The sequence below is a fragment of the Blennius ocellaris genome (genome assembly GCF_963422515.1).
Source record: "Blennius ocellaris genome assembly, chromosome: 4".
NCBI classification, from domain to species: Eukaryota; Metazoa; Chordata; class Actinopteri; order Blenniiformes; family Blenniidae; genus Blennius; species Blennius ocellaris.
In genome coordinates this window covers 11,496,370-11,518,113 of record NC_137653.1, presented here as the reverse complement: position 1 = coordinate 11,518,113, position 21,744 = coordinate 11,496,370, and the positions used below count along the sequence as shown (strand labels likewise).

The 21,744-nt window shown below is 43.0% G+C and overlaps 2 protein-coding genes across 5 annotated transcripts; both read left to right on the top strand.

The window, feature by feature from the left end:
* The first annotated feature begins 329 nt into the window (after positions 1-329).
* Positions 330-10,689, top strand: eif4enif1 (eukaryotic translation initiation factor 4E nuclear import factor 1). 4 transcript variants are annotated; one of them, XM_080495113.1, is made up of 19 exons: positions 330-633; positions 1,273-1,413; positions 1,496-1,569; positions 2,044-2,171; positions 2,325-2,599; positions 3,102-3,300; positions 3,421-3,581; positions 4,388-4,526; positions 4,871-5,047; positions 6,139-6,410; positions 6,853-6,927; positions 7,331-7,511; positions 7,951-8,039; positions 8,249-8,385; positions 8,647-8,728; positions 8,837-8,960; positions 9,043-9,363; positions 9,459-9,623; positions 9,758-10,689. In XM_080495113.1, the coding sequence occupies exons 2-19, from the start codon at positions 1,318-1,320 to the stop codon at positions 9,937-9,939; spliced, it is 2,877 nt and encodes a 958-aa protein (XP_080351239.1). In that variant the 5' UTR covers positions 330-633; positions 1,273-1,317; the 3' UTR covers positions 9,940-10,689. The 4 variants fall into 4 exon arrangements, with proteins under 4 accessions (XP_080351239.1, XP_080351241.1, XP_080351238.1 ...); XM_080495115.1 differs by having other exon boundaries at positions 330-788; positions 4,940-5,047; XM_080495112.1 differs by having other exon boundaries at positions 330-788.
* Positions 10,690-12,276: 1,587 nt separating this feature from the next.
* Positions 12,277-21,149, top strand: patz1 (POZ/BTB and AT hook containing zinc finger 1). The gene is made up of 6 exons (XM_080495137.1): positions 12,277-13,608; positions 15,114-15,177; positions 15,286-15,457; positions 16,954-17,112; positions 19,502-19,714; positions 20,171-21,149. Exons 1-6 carry the CDS (start codon positions 12,362-12,364, stop codon positions 20,647-20,649), a joined length of 2,334 nt encoding a protein of 777 aa, XP_080351263.1. The 5' UTR covers positions 12,277-12,361; the 3' UTR covers positions 20,650-21,149.
* The last annotated feature ends 595 nt before the right edge of the window (positions 21,150-21,744 follow it).

Below are 21,744 nucleotides of genomic sequence, written 5' to 3'. Positions count from 1 at the left end.
CTGCTCACAAAGAACTGTTATCCACAGCGCATTGGAGAACAACAAAACGAGCAAACCCAGAGACACGCAGCAGCTGCCCTGAATATTGCCCGTCAAAAGTTCTAAAATGAGTACACATCATAGCTTAAAAATATAGATACAATTTATTAAATCGTTGGCATAGCCGCAAAAAACTATCCGTATATTTATGCGGGATTTAATTGTCTTAACATGTGTACTTAAACTCATTATTGCCCAAACACAACAAACAAGGGAGAATTTTCTATAGGCGCGCTGGGCACGGTCTAATCTTCCCCAGGACCTTCTTAAAGCGGTGATCAGAGGAAAATTGCTGCTACGACTTAGAAAACAGAGAAAGAGGAGGCGATTATTTACAGTTTCCGAGCGATTCAATTTGTAATTGAGACCCGTGTTTTTGTATCAAGTTACCCCACGACAGTGCGCATTTAGTGAAACCATAACAACAGGTTACCGGTGTAGGATTTGGTGCTCGCTGGGTGGGCATTATCCCCATTCCCCGGCTAGTTAGTGAGTTAGCTAGCTGAAGGGGCTAGGCTAGCTAGCTTGCTAACTAACGTGAAGTACCACTGCTCGGCCTTTAGCGACTCGGATTCCACACAGTGTTCAATCTGAGTAAGTTGCCCATTAGTATTTTTTTTTTCTAAATATACAAGCCAAGCTTTGTTGATTTATTTTTCTTAATACCACGATCAGTGAGCACCGCTACCTGTTTGTTTGTTTGTGTGTGTGTGTGTGTGTGTGTGTGTGGGGACCGCATCTCAATCCAGGTAACCTATTATTTTCCATCTTTATTTTTTTTTTTAACTTCTCTTTTTGAGTAACGTTTGTTCAAAGTAGGATTGGATATTTGTGTATACGTAGAAATTACCAGCGGCTTCGCTTCCTGTTTCGCCGTTGATGCTAATTTGTCAATTAACAGCACCTGTTTGTAGTCCGCGGTGACCGCCCAGCCACATCACCTGTGTGCTTTTAGTTAATTGGCTCTTGTCATTGGCTGAATGAGCCCCATGGTTCCTAACTTCCACGTTGACCAAGAGTCATTGTCATTATTTTAGTAATTTCCTCTCTTCGTCTGTACCCGTTGTGATGTTTTAGGTAAGACCACGACTGTTGCGATTTGTTTCTAGTACATACACAGATTTACCAAGTTGTCCCCCCCCCCCCCCCCCCCGTACGTTCCGGGATGTGGTGGCATGTTTCTTGAAAAAGTCTTAATGATTTAAAAACTTATTCTCTGCTTCTCACAATCAGATTCGCTGTTGGCTTACGAGCAGTTTGTTCCGTCTTAAATCAGTCATGGAGAAAGATGCCTATGAAGAACAGAAGAATGAAGATGTTGCTGTGGATGAGTCCAAACAGCCAGCAGCTACAGCCCCTCACAGATATACCAAGGTGATTAGAAAGCCCTGCTTAAGGATTATTTAGTAACTATGTATTGTTCAATTCATTTATATAGTCGTTGTCAATTTTACAGGAGGAACTGCTGGAAATAAAGGAATTGCCAATATCCAATGAAAGACCCGAATGTCTCTCTGAAAAATATGACAGGTAAGGACTTTTCACTGGGTAGAAAATGTGCCCTATTGCGATGGATAGCTAGGATTTCCGTAAAATCAGCTTTAAAGAAGTGGTGGTTCAGTTATTTTCCATTTTGTCACAAGAAAATGTCTTAAATCAGTTGTTTGGATGAATATACAGTTTTTCACCAATCCCATATGACCAAGTTACTCATATTGTGAAAATTATGGATATATAATCTGGAGAGTTGAGTCTTCTCTCCTTGTGGAACAAAGTTCATATTGTAACCGAAGACTAATTTTTAAATCATGGTTTGCATTCTTTTGATTAGACCATGCTTTAGTATTGTAAGAAAATATCTTGAAGATCATAGTAATCAAGTAACATTCTGTTCCTTGTGATATATTGTAAAATGTTAATGACTTGTCTGCTAATTGGTAAAGCTTTACCAATTAGCACACAAGTCATTAACGTTTTTTCAATTGTGTAATTTAATTAATACAGTGAAGGCGTCTGGGATCCTGAGAAATGGCATGCCTCACTGTATCCGACTTCAGAGCGAAGCTCTCCTGTGGACGGTTTTAAGAAGGATTATGGGGAGGATAGAGTTCCCCTGAAGCGAAGACTCCCAGGTAAATATAGAAATCTGAAACGCCTAAAAGGCAAAATAATGTAGCCTGTCGGATGTCCTGTAAAGATAAAAACTATTTGATTTACTCTACCAGTCACTTTCAATGGTCCCTCCACCACTACTGAAACTACCATATTTTCTGCAACTTGTCTAGATCCCCGTGAACGGTTGAAGGAGGACGATCTGGATGTTGTACTGAGCCCTCAGCGACGTAGCTTTGGAGGTGGATGTCAAGGCAATGCTGTACCTGCACCCCACACTCGTCGCCCAGTCAGCCCCCTGGAAAATAAAGAAAATGAGACTATTCGTCTTGGAGGTGCACGCAGAATCGGCAGTGGCCGCATAATAGCTGCCCGTGCATTTGAGAGAGAAGCCCGTGCAGAGAAAGAGAGGGATCGTGAGAGAGATTTTAAGGATAAAAGATTCAGGGTTGGTTTTTTTCTTTTGCATGTTTTTCTTCATAGCACATTCCAATTCAATATTAAGACATTTTAACAATGATCCTGTGAATGACTGATAAATTCAATATAAAGAGGAAAAACTATGGAGTTTCAAAAATGGTACAGTTTTCATTTTAAGTTTTCAAAGACGCTTTAGACCAGGGGAATTCAATCCTGGGTATTGAAGGCCGACGTCCTGTATGTTTTAACTCTCTCGAAGTGTCAGCACACCTCAATCTAAAGATGTCATCATCAAGCTTGTAGAAATGCCCAATAACGAGCCCCTTATTGCATTAAAGTGTGCAAGCGGGAGAGACCTAAAACATGCAGGCACGGAATTGAATACCAGACAATGGAGTTCAATCTTCAGCAAAATGAGCCCATTGTCTCCAGAGATGTTCTCTTTAACCATCTTAATTTCAAAGATTTACTGGCAGGAAAAGGGCTTTATTTGACCCCAGTAAGGTGTTGACATTGTTTTTGTCATTCAGAGAGATTTTGGTGACAAACGTGTCTTCAGTGAAAGAAGAAGGAATGACTCCTATGCAGAGGAAGAGCCAGAGTGGTTCTCTGCGGGTCCCACCAGCCAGTCTGAGACCATTGAGCTCATTGGATTTGATGACAAAATCCTGGAGGATGACAAACGAAAATCCAGGCGATCCAGGAAGCGTACAGAGTCTATAAAAGAAGGCATGTAAAAGACTCTTGATTCATTTTATAATTGTGTTGTTGTACACTTTAGGCTCTTGTTTTGGAGAGCTGTTTGAGTGTGATTAATTGTTTGCATGTCACATGTAACCTCTGCTGCAGTGGAATGCAATGGTGGACAGGCCGAGGAGCAAGAAGTGGGTCTGCGATCTTCAGCTGATCAAGAGGTCCCCCACCCTGATGTTTTGCCAGAGCAGTCAACTGGAGATTTTGACTTTAATGAGTTCTTTAATCTTGAGAAGACCATGCCAGGACTGGCCTCTGTGAGTACTTGAGGTGCACTGTGGCTTTGTTTGGGTGAAGGTGCGAATGTCGTGTGTCATTACGAGTGGGATGTCTTTTTTTAATGAAATATTAACATGGACTTGAGCTTCACAGTAGAAGTTTTCAAATGTTCTCTAAACCAAAAGGCACTCTTTGCAAGTCATGTCTGTCTTAATGGTTTGAAATCAATAAAAAAGGGAACGTCCAGCTTGGTTCTAACTTTTTATAGAATCAAATTGGCAATTTATTCTGATGTTTCTGCCAACAAGATGTTTCTGCTGCCTTGGCTTGAAGTCACAGGTCTTTGCTCGGGAGCATTGTCACTGCTTGGTACTTTTTTTCTCTCCCTCCAATAGGCTACTGCATGGGGTGAGGGAGGGACTGAAATGCTCACAACTATTCAAATGTATGCCCATCCTTGTAGTTTCAGAATCGTTGATACCACTTCAGTAGGAGGATTGATCGAATCGCCATATTTTAGTGTCTCGCACCAAGACATGACTTGAGTTTGAATCCTGGTTGAAACGGGAAAGACATTCAGCATAAAAACTTAGTCTATGGCACAAGTTGCAACCCATACCCCCCCTTTTTTTTTTTTTTTTTAGCCCTGTCAAAGGAAGTGTTCTATTGGACAATAACTGGTTTGTATATGGCCATATGTTGTCTTTTACCTTAATCTTGTAGTACATTTATTGGTAAATCGATGGAAAACCGCCTGAAAGTGTTTCCTTCTGGTATTGTCACCTTGGTTTGCATTTTGCTTTGTGGGTTTCTCTTGATCTGACAAGCCTATCCTGTATTGCAGATGATAGAAGACGTTTTGGGGGAGGGGCCTGTATCGGCCAGCCGCTTCAGCCAGTGGTTTTCAAGTAATTTGAGTCCATCGGCCAGTCGGTCTAGTAGTTTGAGGTCCACACCTCATGAGGAGTTGGACAAACTAGCAGGTAAGTGATTAGATTCTCTCAACAGAGGCTAATCTAACACAGCAGATGCAATTCAGTCGACCTACATTTTCGACATGGTGTGAACAGTAGGTTATTTGGATGATTCGGTTAGACCAACTCACGAAAGTGAGATCTAAAGTTTTATAAGTAAGGCAGAAGTGCTTTTAATCGTTTGAATACACAAGTTGAAAAATTCACAGATTGACAAATGTGAATGACTGCTGCTCCAACAAGTCACTCAGTATTATGCAACTGTTCTGTTATCTTGCTCTACCCATACTGACGCAACTAAATTCTTACCTTTTTAAATATGTTGGATGTCTTAAACCTTCAACTGTTTAAAGGACTTGAGCCATGCTGCACATCTCCCAGCCAAGGTCCTGCCTCATTCTTCACACCTATTCAATCATCAGAATGCAAGGAGAAGGTGGATATCCTGGAGCTGCTCCATAAGGCCAAAGTAGACCTGAAGCCCCTTCTCTCAACTCTGTCGGTCAACAAGGCTCGGCTAAGGGAAAGCAGTAAGTACGACTACATTAAATTAAAGAAAAACAATTAACTCTGCTATTCAGTGTTGCTTTTTCTGAAATACAAAAGATTTTTCTTTTGTATTTTCATTTTATCTTCAAGAAAATGTGTTGAGTGTGCATTAAGTAATTGTCCTGTACTTGCTGCTTAACTAACACCTGCCAGTGTTTACTAAAAGACACCGGGCAATTAGTGCTTTGTTAAAGCGCTATAAAGAAATGCAATCAATTAACAATCTTGATCTCAAGCAATTGGGGAACGAAATACTTTAATAGCTCATCCACACTACTCCATTCCATTTAGTACACTTTACCTTGTGTTTTTTGTATTCGGCAGCCCGCTTTTTTTTTTTTAATTGTTTTTATTGGTATTTTCATGGTTCACAAAATTCTCCAGATAACATTTTGCCTTTGGCATTCATCTGTACATTACAGTTAAATTCCCACAACACATCCAAACCTGTATAAATTGGACAGATTAATGTTCCTTCCATCTTATAAAACACATTCTTCACTTAAATACAACTAAATGGAATAGGAAAAACTTTGGTCATGAAGTGAACCTGGCCAGTACATGAAAAAGAAACCATGCCTTTAACATTATACAAAAAATGGCCTCTCTGGCTTAATAATTAATTCACCTTTCCCATTCCATCCTTGTAGCAAATGTAATTCTCTCCATCTTGAAGAAATCATATTACATCAACCCACTCATCCACTGTTGGTGCTTTTCCCATATTGGCATTTGGCATCCCAAATCCCCCCACATATACAGTATTGCGTTCTCTCATCAGAGAAACTTGTCTTTCTTTATACTAGTCCATTTTGCATATTGGCTCTGTGTGTGTGTGTGTGTGTGTGTGTGTGTGTGTGTGTGTGTGTGTGTGTGTGTGTGTGTGTGTGTGTGTGTGTGTGTGTGTGTGTGTGTGTGTGTGTGTGTGTGTGTGTGTGTGTGTGTGTGTGTGTGTGTGTGTGTGTGTGTGTGTGTGTGTGTGTGTGTGTGTGTGTGTGTGTGTGTGTGTGTGTGTGTGTGTGTGTGTGTGTGTGTGTGTGTGTGTGTGTGTGTGTTTTCTTCCCTGTTCCAGCTAACTCTGGGGTGGTGCTCTCACTGGAGGAAGTGGAGGGAGAAATGAAGGCAATGAAGCTCGGTTCTGAACCACAGGTACGAAAGGTGCCTCCTCCACAGAGGGGAAATAGCACACCCTTCATGGCCGAGCACTTGGAGGAGGCTCTGACTGGTGGGACGAGTGTCCGTCCACGCTCACGAGACACTGACATGTCGGCCTTTAATAAACTGGTCAGCAGCATGAAGGCAAGTGGAACTCTGCCAGCTCACCCCAAAACCAGCACAAGCAATGTAAGTATTTCTGAGAGTTTTGCTTCTCCAAAAGGCAATAGTGACATTGTATGCTAAAATGAAGAGGGTAAACTTGCGCCTGTTGATGAATGCAAGCTTTTAGCCTGAACCAGGCTATCTGGGGAGGGGGGGGGGATGACTTGATGGGCATATATTTGTGATGGTGCTTTAATGCAAGACAGGCCAAAAGTGGATCGTTTCACTGAGATTATGCATATTGCCACTGGATGTATGAACACTAGTGAAAAATTACATTGACTTGCATGAGGGACACTTTGATTTGAACTTGTATATCTAGATTCCTCTGACATTTTAAGAGTTGAGGTTTTCGAAAAATCTGAAATGTGTAACGTGTATTCTCCATTATGAAATGCTTTACAGGATGCATTATAGTTGTTGGCCAGCGTCGCAATCCCTCAATTTCTTTCTTTTCACAACACAGCAAACGTCTGACCCAGCTGTGGTAACGCTGTCTGATGGCCAGGTACCTGCTCAGCAGCAGAAAAACATATTCCAGGTCTGTACGTTTTGAAATATGCTGATAGTTGTACAGTAAACTCTATATGCCTTCTACAGTAGATGGTTTTGGTATGTTTTTGGCACAAGATATCCAGCATTGGCTTAACTTTTAAATTAATGGTTCCAAAATCTAACATTTTAAATAGTTGGATGAGGTGTCTCTCTGAATGTACCTGTGTGGGAGATTTAGTTCACAATTCCAAAAGCTCAAGAAGTAAGGCTGAGACTGATGTAAAGATAAATTTTTTGTGAAAATGACCCACTGTCCAAAATGTCAATTTCATTGGAACATAATGAGACGGAGGAAGAAAATGTAACTAAATCTGATGTTTCTTCTCTTATTGTCCAGTCACAATAAACTGCACAGGCAATTGTTGAACTGATTTTATTTCCTATTGTAGGAGCTGTTGGGAGGTCGGAGTAGCCCTCCTACGCAGCTCAGTAGCCTGCTGGGCAGCTCTGATGCTCCTGCCCCCGCTGTCCCGCTACACAGTCTTCTACACAAGGCGCCTTCACCTCCACTCTTTCCCCAGAGGGCACCGTCACCGGACTACTTCACAAGGCTGCTGCAACACTCTGCAGGTACATCTGTAATGCAGTTTTTCCCAATTCGGTTAAATTTGATTCCTCCACGTTTGCAGAGAAACTTTGTTTTTCTTTGATGCCTCTAATTGGAAATGCTTTCACCTTATCAATGTATTGCTCGTGTGGAATTAATTCAACTGGATGGGCTGGTATATTTCTGTTCTTTGCTTGGCAAAGTGAAGGAATGCTCAATTGGTTAAAAACAAAAAAAACTTCACTACAAGATGAAGGCTGTGCTTATATTTATGGTGAAAGAGTGGTTTAGAATAGTTTTTTTTTTTTTTTGGGGGGGGGGGGTTAATGACTCAACCCCCAGTGTCCACAGTAATTGTGTTTTAAAAATCAACCCAGACACCTATTGGATTGGTTGCCAACAAGTATTTTTCCTGAAATGTTTATTAAAAAACATTTAAGAGCTCTCTTATGCACCTCCCAGGTTTTTCTGTGGGACCACAGTCTATGCTGCCAGAGCAGTTTGCTGATGTGCACAGGTCTATAAGTCCTGGATCTGCAGCGCACCAACAGGTAACACGTTTGTATCAGAAATCGTATGCAATCACATTTGCATTATATCTAAATGTGACCCAAATCCGTATCAAATTAGTCAATGCCTCGGTTGTCTTGCAGAGTCCTCAGTTTTTTATTTGAAGTTGAAATATTATTTGGGATTAATGTGCTTTCTCCAATGTACTTTAATGTGTTGGGTCACCTGATCTGTGTATTTGTTGTTGTAGATGAGAGCATTATCCATGCCCATCAGTCAAGCAGAACTGGAGGCTCTGGCATTTCAGCAAGACCTTGCTCTGCACGCCCACCACTCATTTCAGTCGGGCTACAGCAAGCAACAACAGGACAAGTCTTTTCGTAACAGGTTTGTTTCTGGCGTTAACATTTAAAGTATTGTAGTGGCGCTCGAAAATAGTGTCAATCTGGTTCAGCTTAGTTGGTTGTTTTCTTCTTCAAACCCAGAAATATCTGTTGGTGACATTTTTCACAATCACGTTCTTATAAATCCACTTTAACTGGAATAACTACAAATGTAGATTATGCTCTATGTAAAACACGACATTGGTGAATGGAACTGTGGTTCAGCATAATGATTGCTCATACTGTGATGTGCTTTATTTAATAGGCAACAGCGAATGGTTCACTCCCCTGGACCAGGTCCGCAGCCTGCTGGACGAAGCTCTCCAGGCAATCCAGTCACAAGCATGGTGTGTGCCTTGAAACTTTGTCTAGGATTTAAAATACTTTTCTCAAAATAGCTTATTTGTAATTTATGCATCCCTTTGCATTGCTAGTAAATCTTCTACTTTTTGTAGCTGTCGCCGTCCTTCACACCTACAGCTGTGATCCGCAAAATGTATGCAACAAAAGAAAAGAGCAGGGATGAGCCGTCGGGTCGTTCAGAGACTAAGGAGGAGTCGGCAGGACATTCTCAAGATGGTATTTTCAATTGGCTGCAACTTCAAAGTTTTCTACTTGTTAAAGCTCTGAAACCTTGACCTGTGCATGTTTACACTTGCAGAAAGGAGCTCCCCAAATCTGTATATGGAAGTGATGGATGGGAATGTCAGCCAGCAGGGAGGGATAAAGACCGGCTTGCAGACTGTGCCAAGCAAGGACCAAGAGCGTCTCAGGCCTGGTTCCACCGGGCAGCACACACCCACTATGGCACCTCCAGGGCCGTCCTCGTCTTTCCCTCGTCCCATCTACTCGGTGCCAATGATGTCCCATGTACCTATGGCGCGTCCCACCCCTCCCCCCCAGCTTCACCCCAGTGTGGTTCAACGAATGCTGGCACAGGGTATCCAGCCCCAGCAGCTGGGACCTGCTCTTGTCCAAGCAGGTTGGTGTCATTTCAACTTTGATGCGCTTTTAAATTTAACGATGGAAATGGGGAATATTTCATCATTACTGATCATCTTTAATTGTACTCCCAAGGTATATTGCCATCACATGTTGACCTTGCACAACTTCAAGGCTTGCCTCCCGCCCTCCTTGGACAACCGCTGTACCCTGTAACAGGGCATCCACTTCTACCTCCCAGATCAAATACTCAGATGCAGTTGGCAGTAATGCAGCAGCAGCTTCAGCAACAAAGGCAAAGTGAGTGAAAACGGTGACTAGTAAAACTTTGAAAAATTGTATCAAGAGTCTTGTAAACTTGTGTTGTAAACCAATTTTCATGATGTGGATGCAAATGTCAGGGTTGTCATTAACCTGTTTGTCTTCCTGTGCAGTGCATCCCAATGTCCAAGGCACTCAGAGTCAAGGTCCCCACCGGACAAATGGCTCGCAGCGACACGGAGGCAGTCCCCCTCTTGGTCTTGCCAAGTGGTTTGGATCAGATGTGCTCGAGCAGCCACTTCCTTCCATGCCAGCCAAGGTCATAAGTGTAGATGAATTGGAGTTCCGGCCATAAGGAAAAAGAAGCGCTGGAAAGTTCTTTTTTGATTAGGTTTTTTTTTTACGCATCTCCATCTCATTACCAAGAAAATGTGAACTTTAATTTGACCGTTCCCAGAACAGGACATCTAGCCATGCTTTGTCTTCAACCTTGAAGTCACTGCTTTTGATGAGGCAAGCGATGGAGATTTGTTTGGCCAGCTGAGTGAATTTTTTTTTTCTTATTTGTATTGGACTGCACAGTAAATGTATAGGCTCGATTGTACAGAACATGGGAAAGAATCTTCTCTGTATATAGCTATGGTGTTTTTTGCGTTTTTGTTTTTGTTTTTTTCCTTGGCAAGGCAAACGTGAAACAATCGTGTAGTTCGGCTGGAAAACATGGCAAGAGACAAAGTCACTGAGTGCTGGGAGCATTCCTTTTGTCATGTCCAACTTAATTTTCCCCGACAACTCTAGGGAAGGGCCACTGCTACTGAGAAATGTTGGGTTGATGAGGAACGATGGTGCACCCTGCACATTTTCATTCATGAAATGGCTTGTGGCCCTTTTCTATTGACATGGAGCATTTCAAGACACCTCCAGGAGGATGCAGCAACCTGGCTGTGCCTTTTTGTTTTTGTTTTGACTGTATCCTTACCAATCCTACTTGTCACTAAGAGGGCAGCACTGCTCACATTTTGAGGGTTGTTGGGATTCAGTTTGTGTGCTATTAAGTTATAAAAAGCACAAATAGAATTAATAAATAAAAATCTTCAGTAAAACACTTCTGTTTGATGGTTTTCATTTCCAAGTCTTGACTGCCATACCATTAATCGGTTTACTCTTCGAAATTGCTGAACGCATCCTAAATTTCACTTTAAAAAAAGACCAAGGATATAGACTAAATTGTATGACTGCAGAGGCCATACTTGATGGAGTTGTATTGGTCTAAATTGTACTGATTTTTTTTTTGTGCAAATTTGTACTTGAAATTGTACCAAAATGCCTTCAATGTTTTTGGCACAAGATGCGGAACTACGGTTATATCTGAACATTAATGCATTTTTATTAGTAAAAATAACAAATGCTAAAACCTGTGAATCAGAATCGGCTTTATTTGTCATGGTACAGGGGAGTACAACAAAAACTGGGGGGGGGGGGTGCACCGTGCACCACAGAACATACAAACAAGATGGGTAAGAAAAGAGTGCAGTGCTAAGGATATAAAAATAGATTAAGGAGGGGGATCAAATTTACAATTTTATAGGGGATTGATGGAGCTGTGCAAGAAAGTAGGCAGGTTACTGGTAAAATAGGATATCTAGGAACTTGCACAAAGTGAAAATGCCAAAACAAGGTGTTCTGGTTTGAGATCATCCAGGATATCCATTCAATGGAAAGGCTGAGTTTCCAATTAAAACTCAAAGGTTGGTTTATTTGATAAGAGCTTCAGGAAATTAAGCACCCACAGAGAAAATGGCTTGCAAAATCAGAAGTTGAGGATACCCTTCTGTACTTTTGTTTCTAACTGAAAAAAGAAATGAAAATGGACAGACAACACAAATGTTACAATGTGAACAAAAACAATTCAACCAAACTAAGCTACTTTGAATTGAGATTAACATCACTAATAGTGTAAACAAGACCAATGATTAATACATTGTCAGATCTTTAAAAAAAACCAAACTACAAAAAAGTCTCACATTAAACGTCACTGTAAATAAAAGACATATTAATGAAGACGGGGCAAAAAGTGTGAAATGCTGAAAAGATGGATAGGACATTAGATCTAACCAAAAAAGAACGGCTCTGGAAACGCAAGCTTGTGAGAGACGCATCGTGCCTTTACGTTTTGGGTTGGTTTTATTATTTGTGTCTGTACATCTTTGTTATAATGAAACAAGTGGGGGCTCTTGTATCGGCCTGTGCCCAGGTGCCTCCGTTTCCACACTCCGCCCTTGCTCACAGAGAAGGGGTTTTTTCGGGTCTGTGGTTGGGGGAGGGGTTTCTAAACACACACACACAAACACCAGGCAGGAAGAGACCTGCGTGCTAACGTTCAGCCGCTAAGAGACACGAAAAGCCCCCCCCCCCCCGCGGTGTTGCCGGGGCTCGATTCTCAGAAGGAACCGCGGCGACAGCCACAGAATCGCGTCCAAAAAACAAAATGCAGATTTCTGGTCAAAGCACGCAGGTCCAAAACAAGAGCGACCCCCACCCCTGAAGAAAGCCGGGTCAGAGTTCACAGGAAGCTGGGGGGCTGCCATTTTTCCCCGCTGCTGCTGCTGCTAACGTCTAACATTAGATGCTAAAACGACGGGAGGGGCGGCCGATTTTTAGGCTTTTGGAGCTAGCTGCTGCTGCTGCTGCTTTCTGTAAGTCGACGCCGTGAACGCGCAGTCCGTCATTTCTCCCACCGTCGCCGCGAACAACCATTGTTATTGGATGCATTCGGTATGGAGAAAGTAGCGGAGCCGTCTTGGACTTCTTCGTACACCTACCAGGTGAGCAAGCACAGTGCGGAGATGCTACACAACCTCAACGTTCAGAGGAAAGATGGAGGCAGGTTCTGCGATGTGATCCTGCGCGTCGGCGAGGAGAGCTTCCCTGCCCACAAAGCGGTGCTGGCCGCCTGCAGCGAGTATTTCGAGTCGGTCTTCGACCGTCAGGCGGAGGGCGACGGCGACGCCAAGGAGCTGGAGATGCACACGATCAGCCCGAAAGTTTTTAAAGACATCCTGGACTTCGCCTACACCTCCAGGATCGTGGTGCGACTCGAGTGCTTCCCGGAGTTGATGACAGCTGCCAAGTTCCTGCTGATGCGCTCGGTGATCGAGATCTGCCAGGAGGTCATCAAACAGTCCAACGTCCAAATCCTCGTCCCGACCTCCCGCGGGGGAGACGCCAGCCTGTTTCAGGCCGCGGGGGCTCCGGAGGTGGGCTTCCCGGTGGCTCACCAGGCTGCGGTGAACGGGACGGGGATTCTGGTGAACGGCCAGAGCTTTGCTAACAATACCCAGATGGAGGTGGACGCGGGGGGGAACCCCGCCGCCGGGGTGCTGGAGGACGGGGGCCAGTCCTCCGTGCCCATGTTGGAGCCCGTCGAGGGGATGCCCGGGTCCCCGTCGGCGGACATGACGGGGAACGCGTTCAATCACGACGCGGGATCTCCGGGGTCAAAGAGGGGCAGGGGGAGACCGAAGAAACCCGGAGCACCCGCGGAGGCTGTCCAGTTGACTCACAGCATTCTGAAAGACAACGGACTGTTTCCGTGCGGGACCTGCGGGAAAGCCTTCACGGAGGCTTCCCGCTTGAAGAACCACGAGGCGCAACACGGAGCCTCCAGTGGAGGCGTCCACGCCGCCATGGACAGCCTGTCATCCCCGAGCGGCATCTCCCTGCTGCCGCAGGCCGGGCTGCTGGAGAACGGCGTGCAGCTCCACGCGGGACTGACGCTGGACAACGGCCGCAAGCGGGAGAGGACCAGGCGGCACGTCGGCTGTGACATTTGCGGGAAAGTTTTCCGCGACGTGTACCACCTGAACCGACACAAGCTGTCCCACTCCGGAGAGAAGCCGTACGCCTGCCCGGTGTGCGGGCTCCGGTTCAAACGAAAGGACAGGATGTCGTATCACGTGCGGTCCCACGACGGCTCGGTGGGAAAACCGTACGTGTGCCAAAGCTGTGGTAAAGGTTTCTCAAGGTGAGCTGAAGTGGCCGTGGACAATGTTTTTACAGTTAAGAGAAACAATGCACACTGTTTTTAACCCACCCAAAACTACCGACAGGGACCGGAGTCTAAAGGCTATTCACAAAACACCCCCCCCCCCCCCCCCCCCCCAAAAAAAAAAAAAAAAAAAATCAAGACACTAATGATGAAACGACTCTGAATTTAATCTAAAACATAAAGATGAGGCTTTAGTAACATTTCAACAGCAGACATTCCCATTAAACCATCAGCTTTTGCATTAAAATCAGCTTTGACCATCTCAGTTGTTTCACATGCTTGTAGCCATTATGATGTGCTTTAATCCACATAATCCAATTAACAAGCCTTGTGGTTCCTTGTTTCTAACTCACTGCCTCCACCTACTGCCGTGGAGGATACACATGCTCAGTGCAGCAAAAACAGAAAATTGACACTTTGCACTTAGCAACACTTGATAGCTTCACAATGAGAGTCCTATTCAGGAGTCAGGTCAGGCAAAAACTTGTGTTTAGAGTCAGTATCTTTGCCAAATGTATTCCCTTTTTGTTCCTAAAGCTTGCATGGCGTGCCAATTTTATGAAAATCAAGTTTTTCACTTTGTGAATTGGGTTTCTGGATCCCATTGGCTACAGTGGTTTTGGTCACACTTCTGTTGAATTTATTCAAATGTCTTAAAGGGCCCTTGTGTTGTTTTCTCAGACAACTCTCACCTTGTTTTTGTGACACTTTTGTAAGTTTGCACATAGATATAGCATTTCCCATCAAATATCTGTGGCTTTTCATTTTTTAGGAGGTTGTATTAATAATGATAACATGAGCTCTAATTGTTGATGTAGGGGTGATGTATTTCACAATTGACTTCAATTTCTTTGAGTAGAACAAATGTTGGTCAAGTGTTTATTCCATCCATCTTCAGCACTGCTTAATCCTGTGCAGGGTTGCAGGGGTTGGAGCCAATCCCAGCGCACTATGGGCAAAGGCAGGCATTTCACATTTGGTGATTGTTCAGATGGTGTTAAATATCTCGCAGTTGGTTTCACGTAAAGCAATCAGTAATACCCAAATCTGGACAAACAGGTATAAGCATGATCCCTATTAACCATATGAATTCATCTCCCGGATTCATTACAAAAATAATCCAAACAAAAAGCCTTTGAGAAACAAACATTGGCCAAAAAGTTTAGAAACCACACTGCTGAATCAGAATTCTTTTTTTAAGCATCATGTCATAGTTGCTAGTGTCTAGTGGATGTTTTAAATGACATAACTGGTTAAGTAAAAGCCACAAGAGAACAAATTACATTAATTTGAAAAATAAAATTCGTAGGATGAGCTCAAAGAAAGGAATGTCAGGGCAGTAATGGGTTTTAAAGTAGTTTTTTTGTAGCGGTAACCAGATATATATGGAGTCTAATGAGAAATAAAGTTGGAAAGATGCGTATTCACATCTGAGCACACCGATGCACACAAACCTTCTATTTTCACATTTTTGGTTCCAGACCAGACCATCTGAATGGACATATCAAACAAGTACACACGACAGAGAGACCTCACAAGTGCCAGGTAACACTCACTCACACACACACCAAATTACACGTATTCTACCTTTACGACAAGCATCTAATGAGGGGTTGTAGCAATAACACAATTGTGCTCATTTCTACGTTTCAGATTTGTAATGCCTCTTTTGCTACAAGAGATCGCCTCCGGTCACACTTGGCATGCCATGAGGACAAAATCCCCTGTAAAGTTTGTGGCAAGTTCCTGCGGGCTGCTTACATGACTGACCACCTCAAGAAACACAGTGAAGGAACTCATAACTACTGCGGCATTTGCAACAAAGGTAATTCTCCTCTTTTCTTCTTTTCTTTTTTCTTCTTTTTTTTTCCAATGCTGGGCATGTGGCTTAGGAACAAATTCCTATCAAACAGTGTTGCCTCATACCAGCTGTCACCAACCTTTTTGAATCTCAAAGGGTAAAACTTCAAGTGAAACCCATAATAAAGAATTACACTGGTTTCAAATTTTGGGAATAATTGTTTTTTTTCAATGATTTTGTTTGTAATGACCATTATTTTAAAGGAGGTGTCTGTCTAAGGTCACTGTGGACTGCCGGGTGCCCGCAGCCAGCGCTTTGGTCGTCTCCACTAGCAAGGAAGGCTGGTGTCTGGAGAAATTAAGGGGATATAAACTGGATTTATTGTAGTTTTTGCGCTTTGTCTCATCTGTTTTGTTCTCCCATAAATAATCCAGGTTTCTTTGTACGTACTCCCGAAGAACAGAGGAATGTACCTTTTTGTCACACTCCAGGTTTTGGAGCTTTCACATTTAATTTCTTGACACATCATCTGGCCACAGCCTTTTTGTTATGAGGTTTTCTACCGTCGTTATGTGATTGTTCAGAAATTTGAAGTGGCTGAAGTGGTAAAGGATTTCCTGAGAGTTTAGCGCATGAGTTCCTTAGCAACTATGAAATGTCCTGACTTGGTTTTTTTTTCTTGCCACCACGAGGAAGTGAGACATTTTCTCTGTTCTTGCAGACTGTGTATTTACCACGAGGGTAGAGGTACATGATTTGTATAAAGTCACACTTCATATTATTGCCAATTGGCAACCAACAGCCAAAGTTGATACTGAGTCAACTCCTTGAAAGTTGCAGGTGAACCCCCCCCCCTCCACACACAACTCATACCTGATGAAAGATGGGATTCACCACACACTGATCAGGTTATTCAGGCTTTCTGGTGGTTTGGGCTCATAAAGGTCGCTCTTTTAAAGTCTCCTCTGAGCATTTGTCTTTCTGTTGACTCCATATATGCATGAATGACAATGGGTAATTGTCAGAAATGCAAATCTCTGATTATATTGTGCAAAAAGATTATGTTCAGAGCCATTTCAGATACTTGTGCGACTCGGCAAGGCTCTGATTGAGCTCCACAAAAGAGTGAAAGCGAAATCTAAACGTGGAAAAGTAATATAAAACTGGTGAAGCACTGAAAGTGGAAAAGAATCTAAACAAAAAATGGCAGTTAAAGCATTTTTCCTTCGTGATGGGATACCGAACAAGCAGCAATAAAGGTATTTTGGTAGCTGCGGTTGATTATTCTTTTAAATGAGGAGCTTAATGTAGACAATGATGCCTATTACTCTTAAAATATGGAGTTGAAAAGATGGAGGCTCTTTTATGGTTTTCTTAAAAAAAAAAAAAAAAACGAGTACGGAGATCTTCTCACCCCAAACTGTCTCGGATCAAGATCCTCGTGTCAAGACGCCCGTCTCGCAGGCGAAGGCGTTGAGTGTGTCAAGCAATTGCCTTGTTCTTTGTTCTTCTGGTCCCAGGTTTCTCCACTGCGTCCTACCTTAAGGTGCATATAAAGACACATCATGGCTCTCCACTGCCCCCCACTGCCACAATGCACACCTTCCCTGAGCCAAGGGGGGAACTGCAGATGCACAACGGCACTCCTTACCACATGGGACGCCAGTGCGCAGTGGAAGGCAAGCAGCCGCCCGCCCCATCCCAAGCGTTCATGTTTCTGGCTTTCATTTGCTCTGCTGCTTTCTCTGGAGAAACATGCTGCTGCATCTTTGTGTTTGTTGAAACACAAGCAATACACGCGTCCCCGCTTACAAGCTGCTCGAAACGTTACTGTTGTCACCTCATTTTCCCAAATGATTCCACACCTTTGCAAGAAAAATGTTGTTGTTTTTTCTTCCTCCTCTTAATGAATTGGTTGTTTTTATGTTGGACTCTATAGCAAGTTGCTCAAAATTCAGTAGGTGACTAAAGTTTACTCAGTAGTGCCACGTTAAAGAGCTCGGTAGTGATGGAAATGTCACTCTGCTCACGACTTGTAAAAATGGCTGCAGGAATCGGCCATATTTCATATCGCATCATCTGTTAATCAAAATAACTTTACTGGGAATCAAAATCCACTTTACAATATTCTAATTGGTTATGTTGTTTGTACCACGACACTTTAAAACATTTTTTTGTGAATAGAAATAATTCCATTACTGTACTAATCACAGTATTGCGTAATATCATTGGCACAGAGCTTCACCCAAAACATTAATCGCCTGGAATAAATACAGCTTGTTATCCACAACTTGGGTATAAATGATTCAAGTGGTTTGAGTTCCTCTCATCAAACACACTGGTTGAAGGTGTATAATGTATGTTGTTTGTGGGCTGCCTGCCAATGTATGAATTTTGAGATTTGAGTCACCTCTGCTTGGGTTTGTATGTTTGTGTGTGTGTGTCCAGCATGGCCATGGCCGTATGGTTAACCGTGTCTGTACCTGCTTGGCTGGTTCATGAGCAGTTGTTCAGCTATGCACAGTGTTGCATGAATCGTCCGAATATACGCTCCATTTGCCCTGGATTCATGGAAACCCTCATAGTTGTGCCATTTCTGTCAGGGGAAAAAATGGCAACATAGAGACCGTGGCCTGAGAGCCGCACCTCGTAAAACCGATTGGGGAGAAATCAATGGTTGAGGTAGTGTATATAGTAATGGATTGCATCAAGCCTTCATTGGATGATTAACTTAGTTATTTCAAGTATCTGTCTGAATAAAAGTGGGTTTGGATAGTAGGTCATATTAATCAGTCCCTCGTGAAAATTCTTATGGTAATTATGATGCAACAAAGCAGTACGTTTGCAAAGGATTGCAATTTTGCATTAAACATATTAGTCCAAGTAACTAAAGTTGTTGTACATGTAAAAAAAAAAAAAAAAAAATCATCATTCTTTTATTCTGTTAAAGAGGGGGGGGGGGGGGGGTGTAAACCGCATTAAATAACAGTTGTGATGTGTTTACCTCAGATAGTAGCTTCATGTTGTTTTCGGGTTTGAGAACAGTATTAAACCAGAAACGGAACTTGCAGAAATGCAGCTATTTCTTTAACCAGCACTTTCCCTATTTTTCATTAGTGATTCACTACATAGATGTTTTAGCATTTGAAAAGACCCTTTAAACTTGCACTCTTTGTATTTTCCTGAGTCACAGAAAAATGCTAATTAAAAGGTCAGCCATTACAGCAAATTATTTGTCAATTTAGTTGTTTTTGGACATAATTACCCCCAAAAATAAAATAAAAAAATAGATAAAATCCAGTGTGACAAATCGGTAATTGCTGGTCGGGGGTGGGGGGTGGAGGGGCTGCCATTTTGCTGAATTGAGATTTGATCAGTCAATTAGAAGAAAGAATGTTTCAAGAATTTTTGCATAGAAAATATTAAAATGAAATTTGATTATTTCGTCAGCTTGCAGGATTGTGACAAAACCAATTTGAGTTGGTACAACCTACATTTTTATTCTGGAGTGCCCTATCTCCATTTATCAGTTAATTGCCTTCATCTGGTGTTGTACACTTGACCTGAATGGTTTCAACTCTATAATTCTCTTCTGTTGTAGCCAGTCACCAAATTACCAGACTCCTCGGCCTTTGGCCAGCAGATTGAACCTGTGTATCTGTTCTGACAAACTTAACTGTTGAGGACAGGCGTGTGCAGAACTCAAAACCAATGCAGAAGGTGGACCACATATATGAACAAAAATCTTTGTGATGTTGAGGGTGGTTGATATTCAAAGTGTTTTGCACAGCTACCTTAATTGTAGTATTTTTTGGTGACTTTGGGTCCTTTCTTAAAAGGGCACTCACAAAAAAAAAAAAGCTTGACTCATTCATCACTTACAGCTTTAGTGAGTGGGCATGGGCATGGACTCATTCATACTCCTCTTCTTGTCCAGTTGACTGTCTGCACAAACGGTTGATCAAATCCTGGTAATGAAACGACGATGATTCTCTCCACATGGTTTCCGCCGGCCTGTTATGTCTGTTCCTCCCCCCCTTCCTGTCTCCCTGGCTGGGCGCTGTGTAGACCTGTGTGCCAGTCGCCAGCTGCTTCTCACCTCGTCTGAGGCAGAGGGTCGCTTTCATGGGCTCTCTGGACACCCAGTTCTTCCCCAGCCTGGCCATTCGACCCTCTGCTTGCAGCCTGAGCTGCTCATGGGGAAGCCAGGTGGGACTCCATATTTCTGGGAGTGTCGCTCTAGCGGGGTGCCTGGCTTCCCCGCCTATGGGCCTGTCACAGGTCAGTACAGTCCAGCAGGAGGGTGGGCAGGGGCATGGTGCTACAGCATGGCCTATTTGTGTGGACGGGCACAGCAGGATTCTCATTGGACACTGGGCAAATGGACTGAGCTATATGACTGTATGGTTAAATGCTGTAGCCACATTTTTTTTTTTTTCGTTTTGTTTTTAAAGGAGTCATGTCTTGTTAAAGCTTAACTATTGATATTTTTGTATTAGTTTTCATAATGTGTGTTTTGTTTGTGCTTGATCCCTTCACATTTTAACGACAGAAGCTTATATTTAAAATTTCCAGGTGCCTCCCAGTTACTGGATATTTGTTGTTTGTTACCAAACCCAATATTATCATTTGTATTTCTTCTAATTTTTATTTTCCTCCCCCCTCCCCCCACCCCGTGTTTGCTCCCTTCTGTTTCTATCCCTCTCGTCTCTTTGGTGCATGCTGCGTTCACCCCAGACGGCCAAGAAAATGCTGAAAAGTGTCCTCACCTGGAATCGGAGGAGTCTGACCCTTCATTCGGGGAATTGTCCAACAGCGAGGAGCTTAAATCTCCCCACAAATCTGAAGAGCCAGAGCTGGAGATGGCCTCTTTAGCCTGCAACGGCGCCTCCGTGGGCAGCATGGCTTCCCCGGAGGCATCCAAAGCCAAGACGGACCCTGAGAAGAAGTTTACCTGCGGGATCTGCGGTCAGGCCTTCCGCACCAAGTCCTACCTCAACAAGCACCAGCACAGAGTTCACAAGGCCCAGAAGGTCCAGGGGGTTTCAGGGTCTGGCTTAAATGAACTGGCCCCTTCCCTAACCTCTCCCTTCTCTCCGCAACAAAACATGTCACTACTGGAGTCGTTTGGCTTTCAGATAGTCCAGTCTGCTTTCGCCTCATCACTGGTGGACGCTGAGGCGGGACAAAGTGGACTTGACTTTGGGGGGAAATGACATTTCTTGCTCACGCGTGTTCGCAACACCTCTCATTTTTAGGACAAGCCGGGTCACCCACAGAAGATGCTCTTTATTTGGGAATAACGTTGCCTCAAGACTACTTCTGTTTGTCGCGTCGCTTACTCTGTATCCAATATTTTGTCTAAAGCTGCCATATAATTCCTACATTTTCTACTTTTTCAAATATGAAAAAGATGTGTTTGCTGTTTTGATTTTCTATTTTAAGAATCGACATGAAGGTCTTGTTTGCTTTTAAGTGGCGTGGATCTATTGAAGTTATGTTTCCTTCAGCCGTTTCTTTGACCTGTGTGTTTTTGAGCTTTCTGCACCACAGAGATGCTTCTTGACAATAGGCAAATTACTTATGCCATCCTTAAGATGAGTAACTGTCTTCTTGCCCACTTTAACCGCTTTCGTGTGATTGGTACCTCAATCTTTGACCATTACGAGTATCTGCAGTGCTTCGTAGTATTCGCTCCTGTAAAGGTTGTACAGAGATGTCTTTACCTCAAAACAACAAGAGGGCTACATTCTATACTGATGTTGGCTTCATTTTTCATGGGTTTTTTTGACAAGAGACTTAAATTGGGGGGGGGGGGTTGATTGCAGGTTTTCTTGAGTCGGTTATTAATGGAGAAACTTTCCGAGCGGTCTCACAGCACATTTCATGGCATTTATGTGGAACCTGTCCGTTTATTTAGCCACCTTGCCACATGCGTTGTCCAGAACCTTTTGAAAAACCGTTTGCAGACTTCACAGCTGGGAAGCACTTTTTAAAATGAGAAGAAGTCTGTCGTTTATATGTTTATTTGTAATATAGCTTGTTGATGTGTGTGATTAAGGAGAGGAAAGCCATGACGATATCATAACCAATGCGGTGTACAGGATTAAATTTTACACGTACAGTTTTCTGTTCATGATGTCTCAATGAATTTGGATGTAAAAATCTGTCTTGAAACGTGCTTTGAGCTTGTTAGGACTGAGCTTTCTTCCCCCTGCTACAATCACAATGTTCCTGATTCATGTTTGTTTGGTGTTAAATCAGTTGTTTATATGAAATGAGGACCAAGGTCAGGTATATTTTCAGTATAT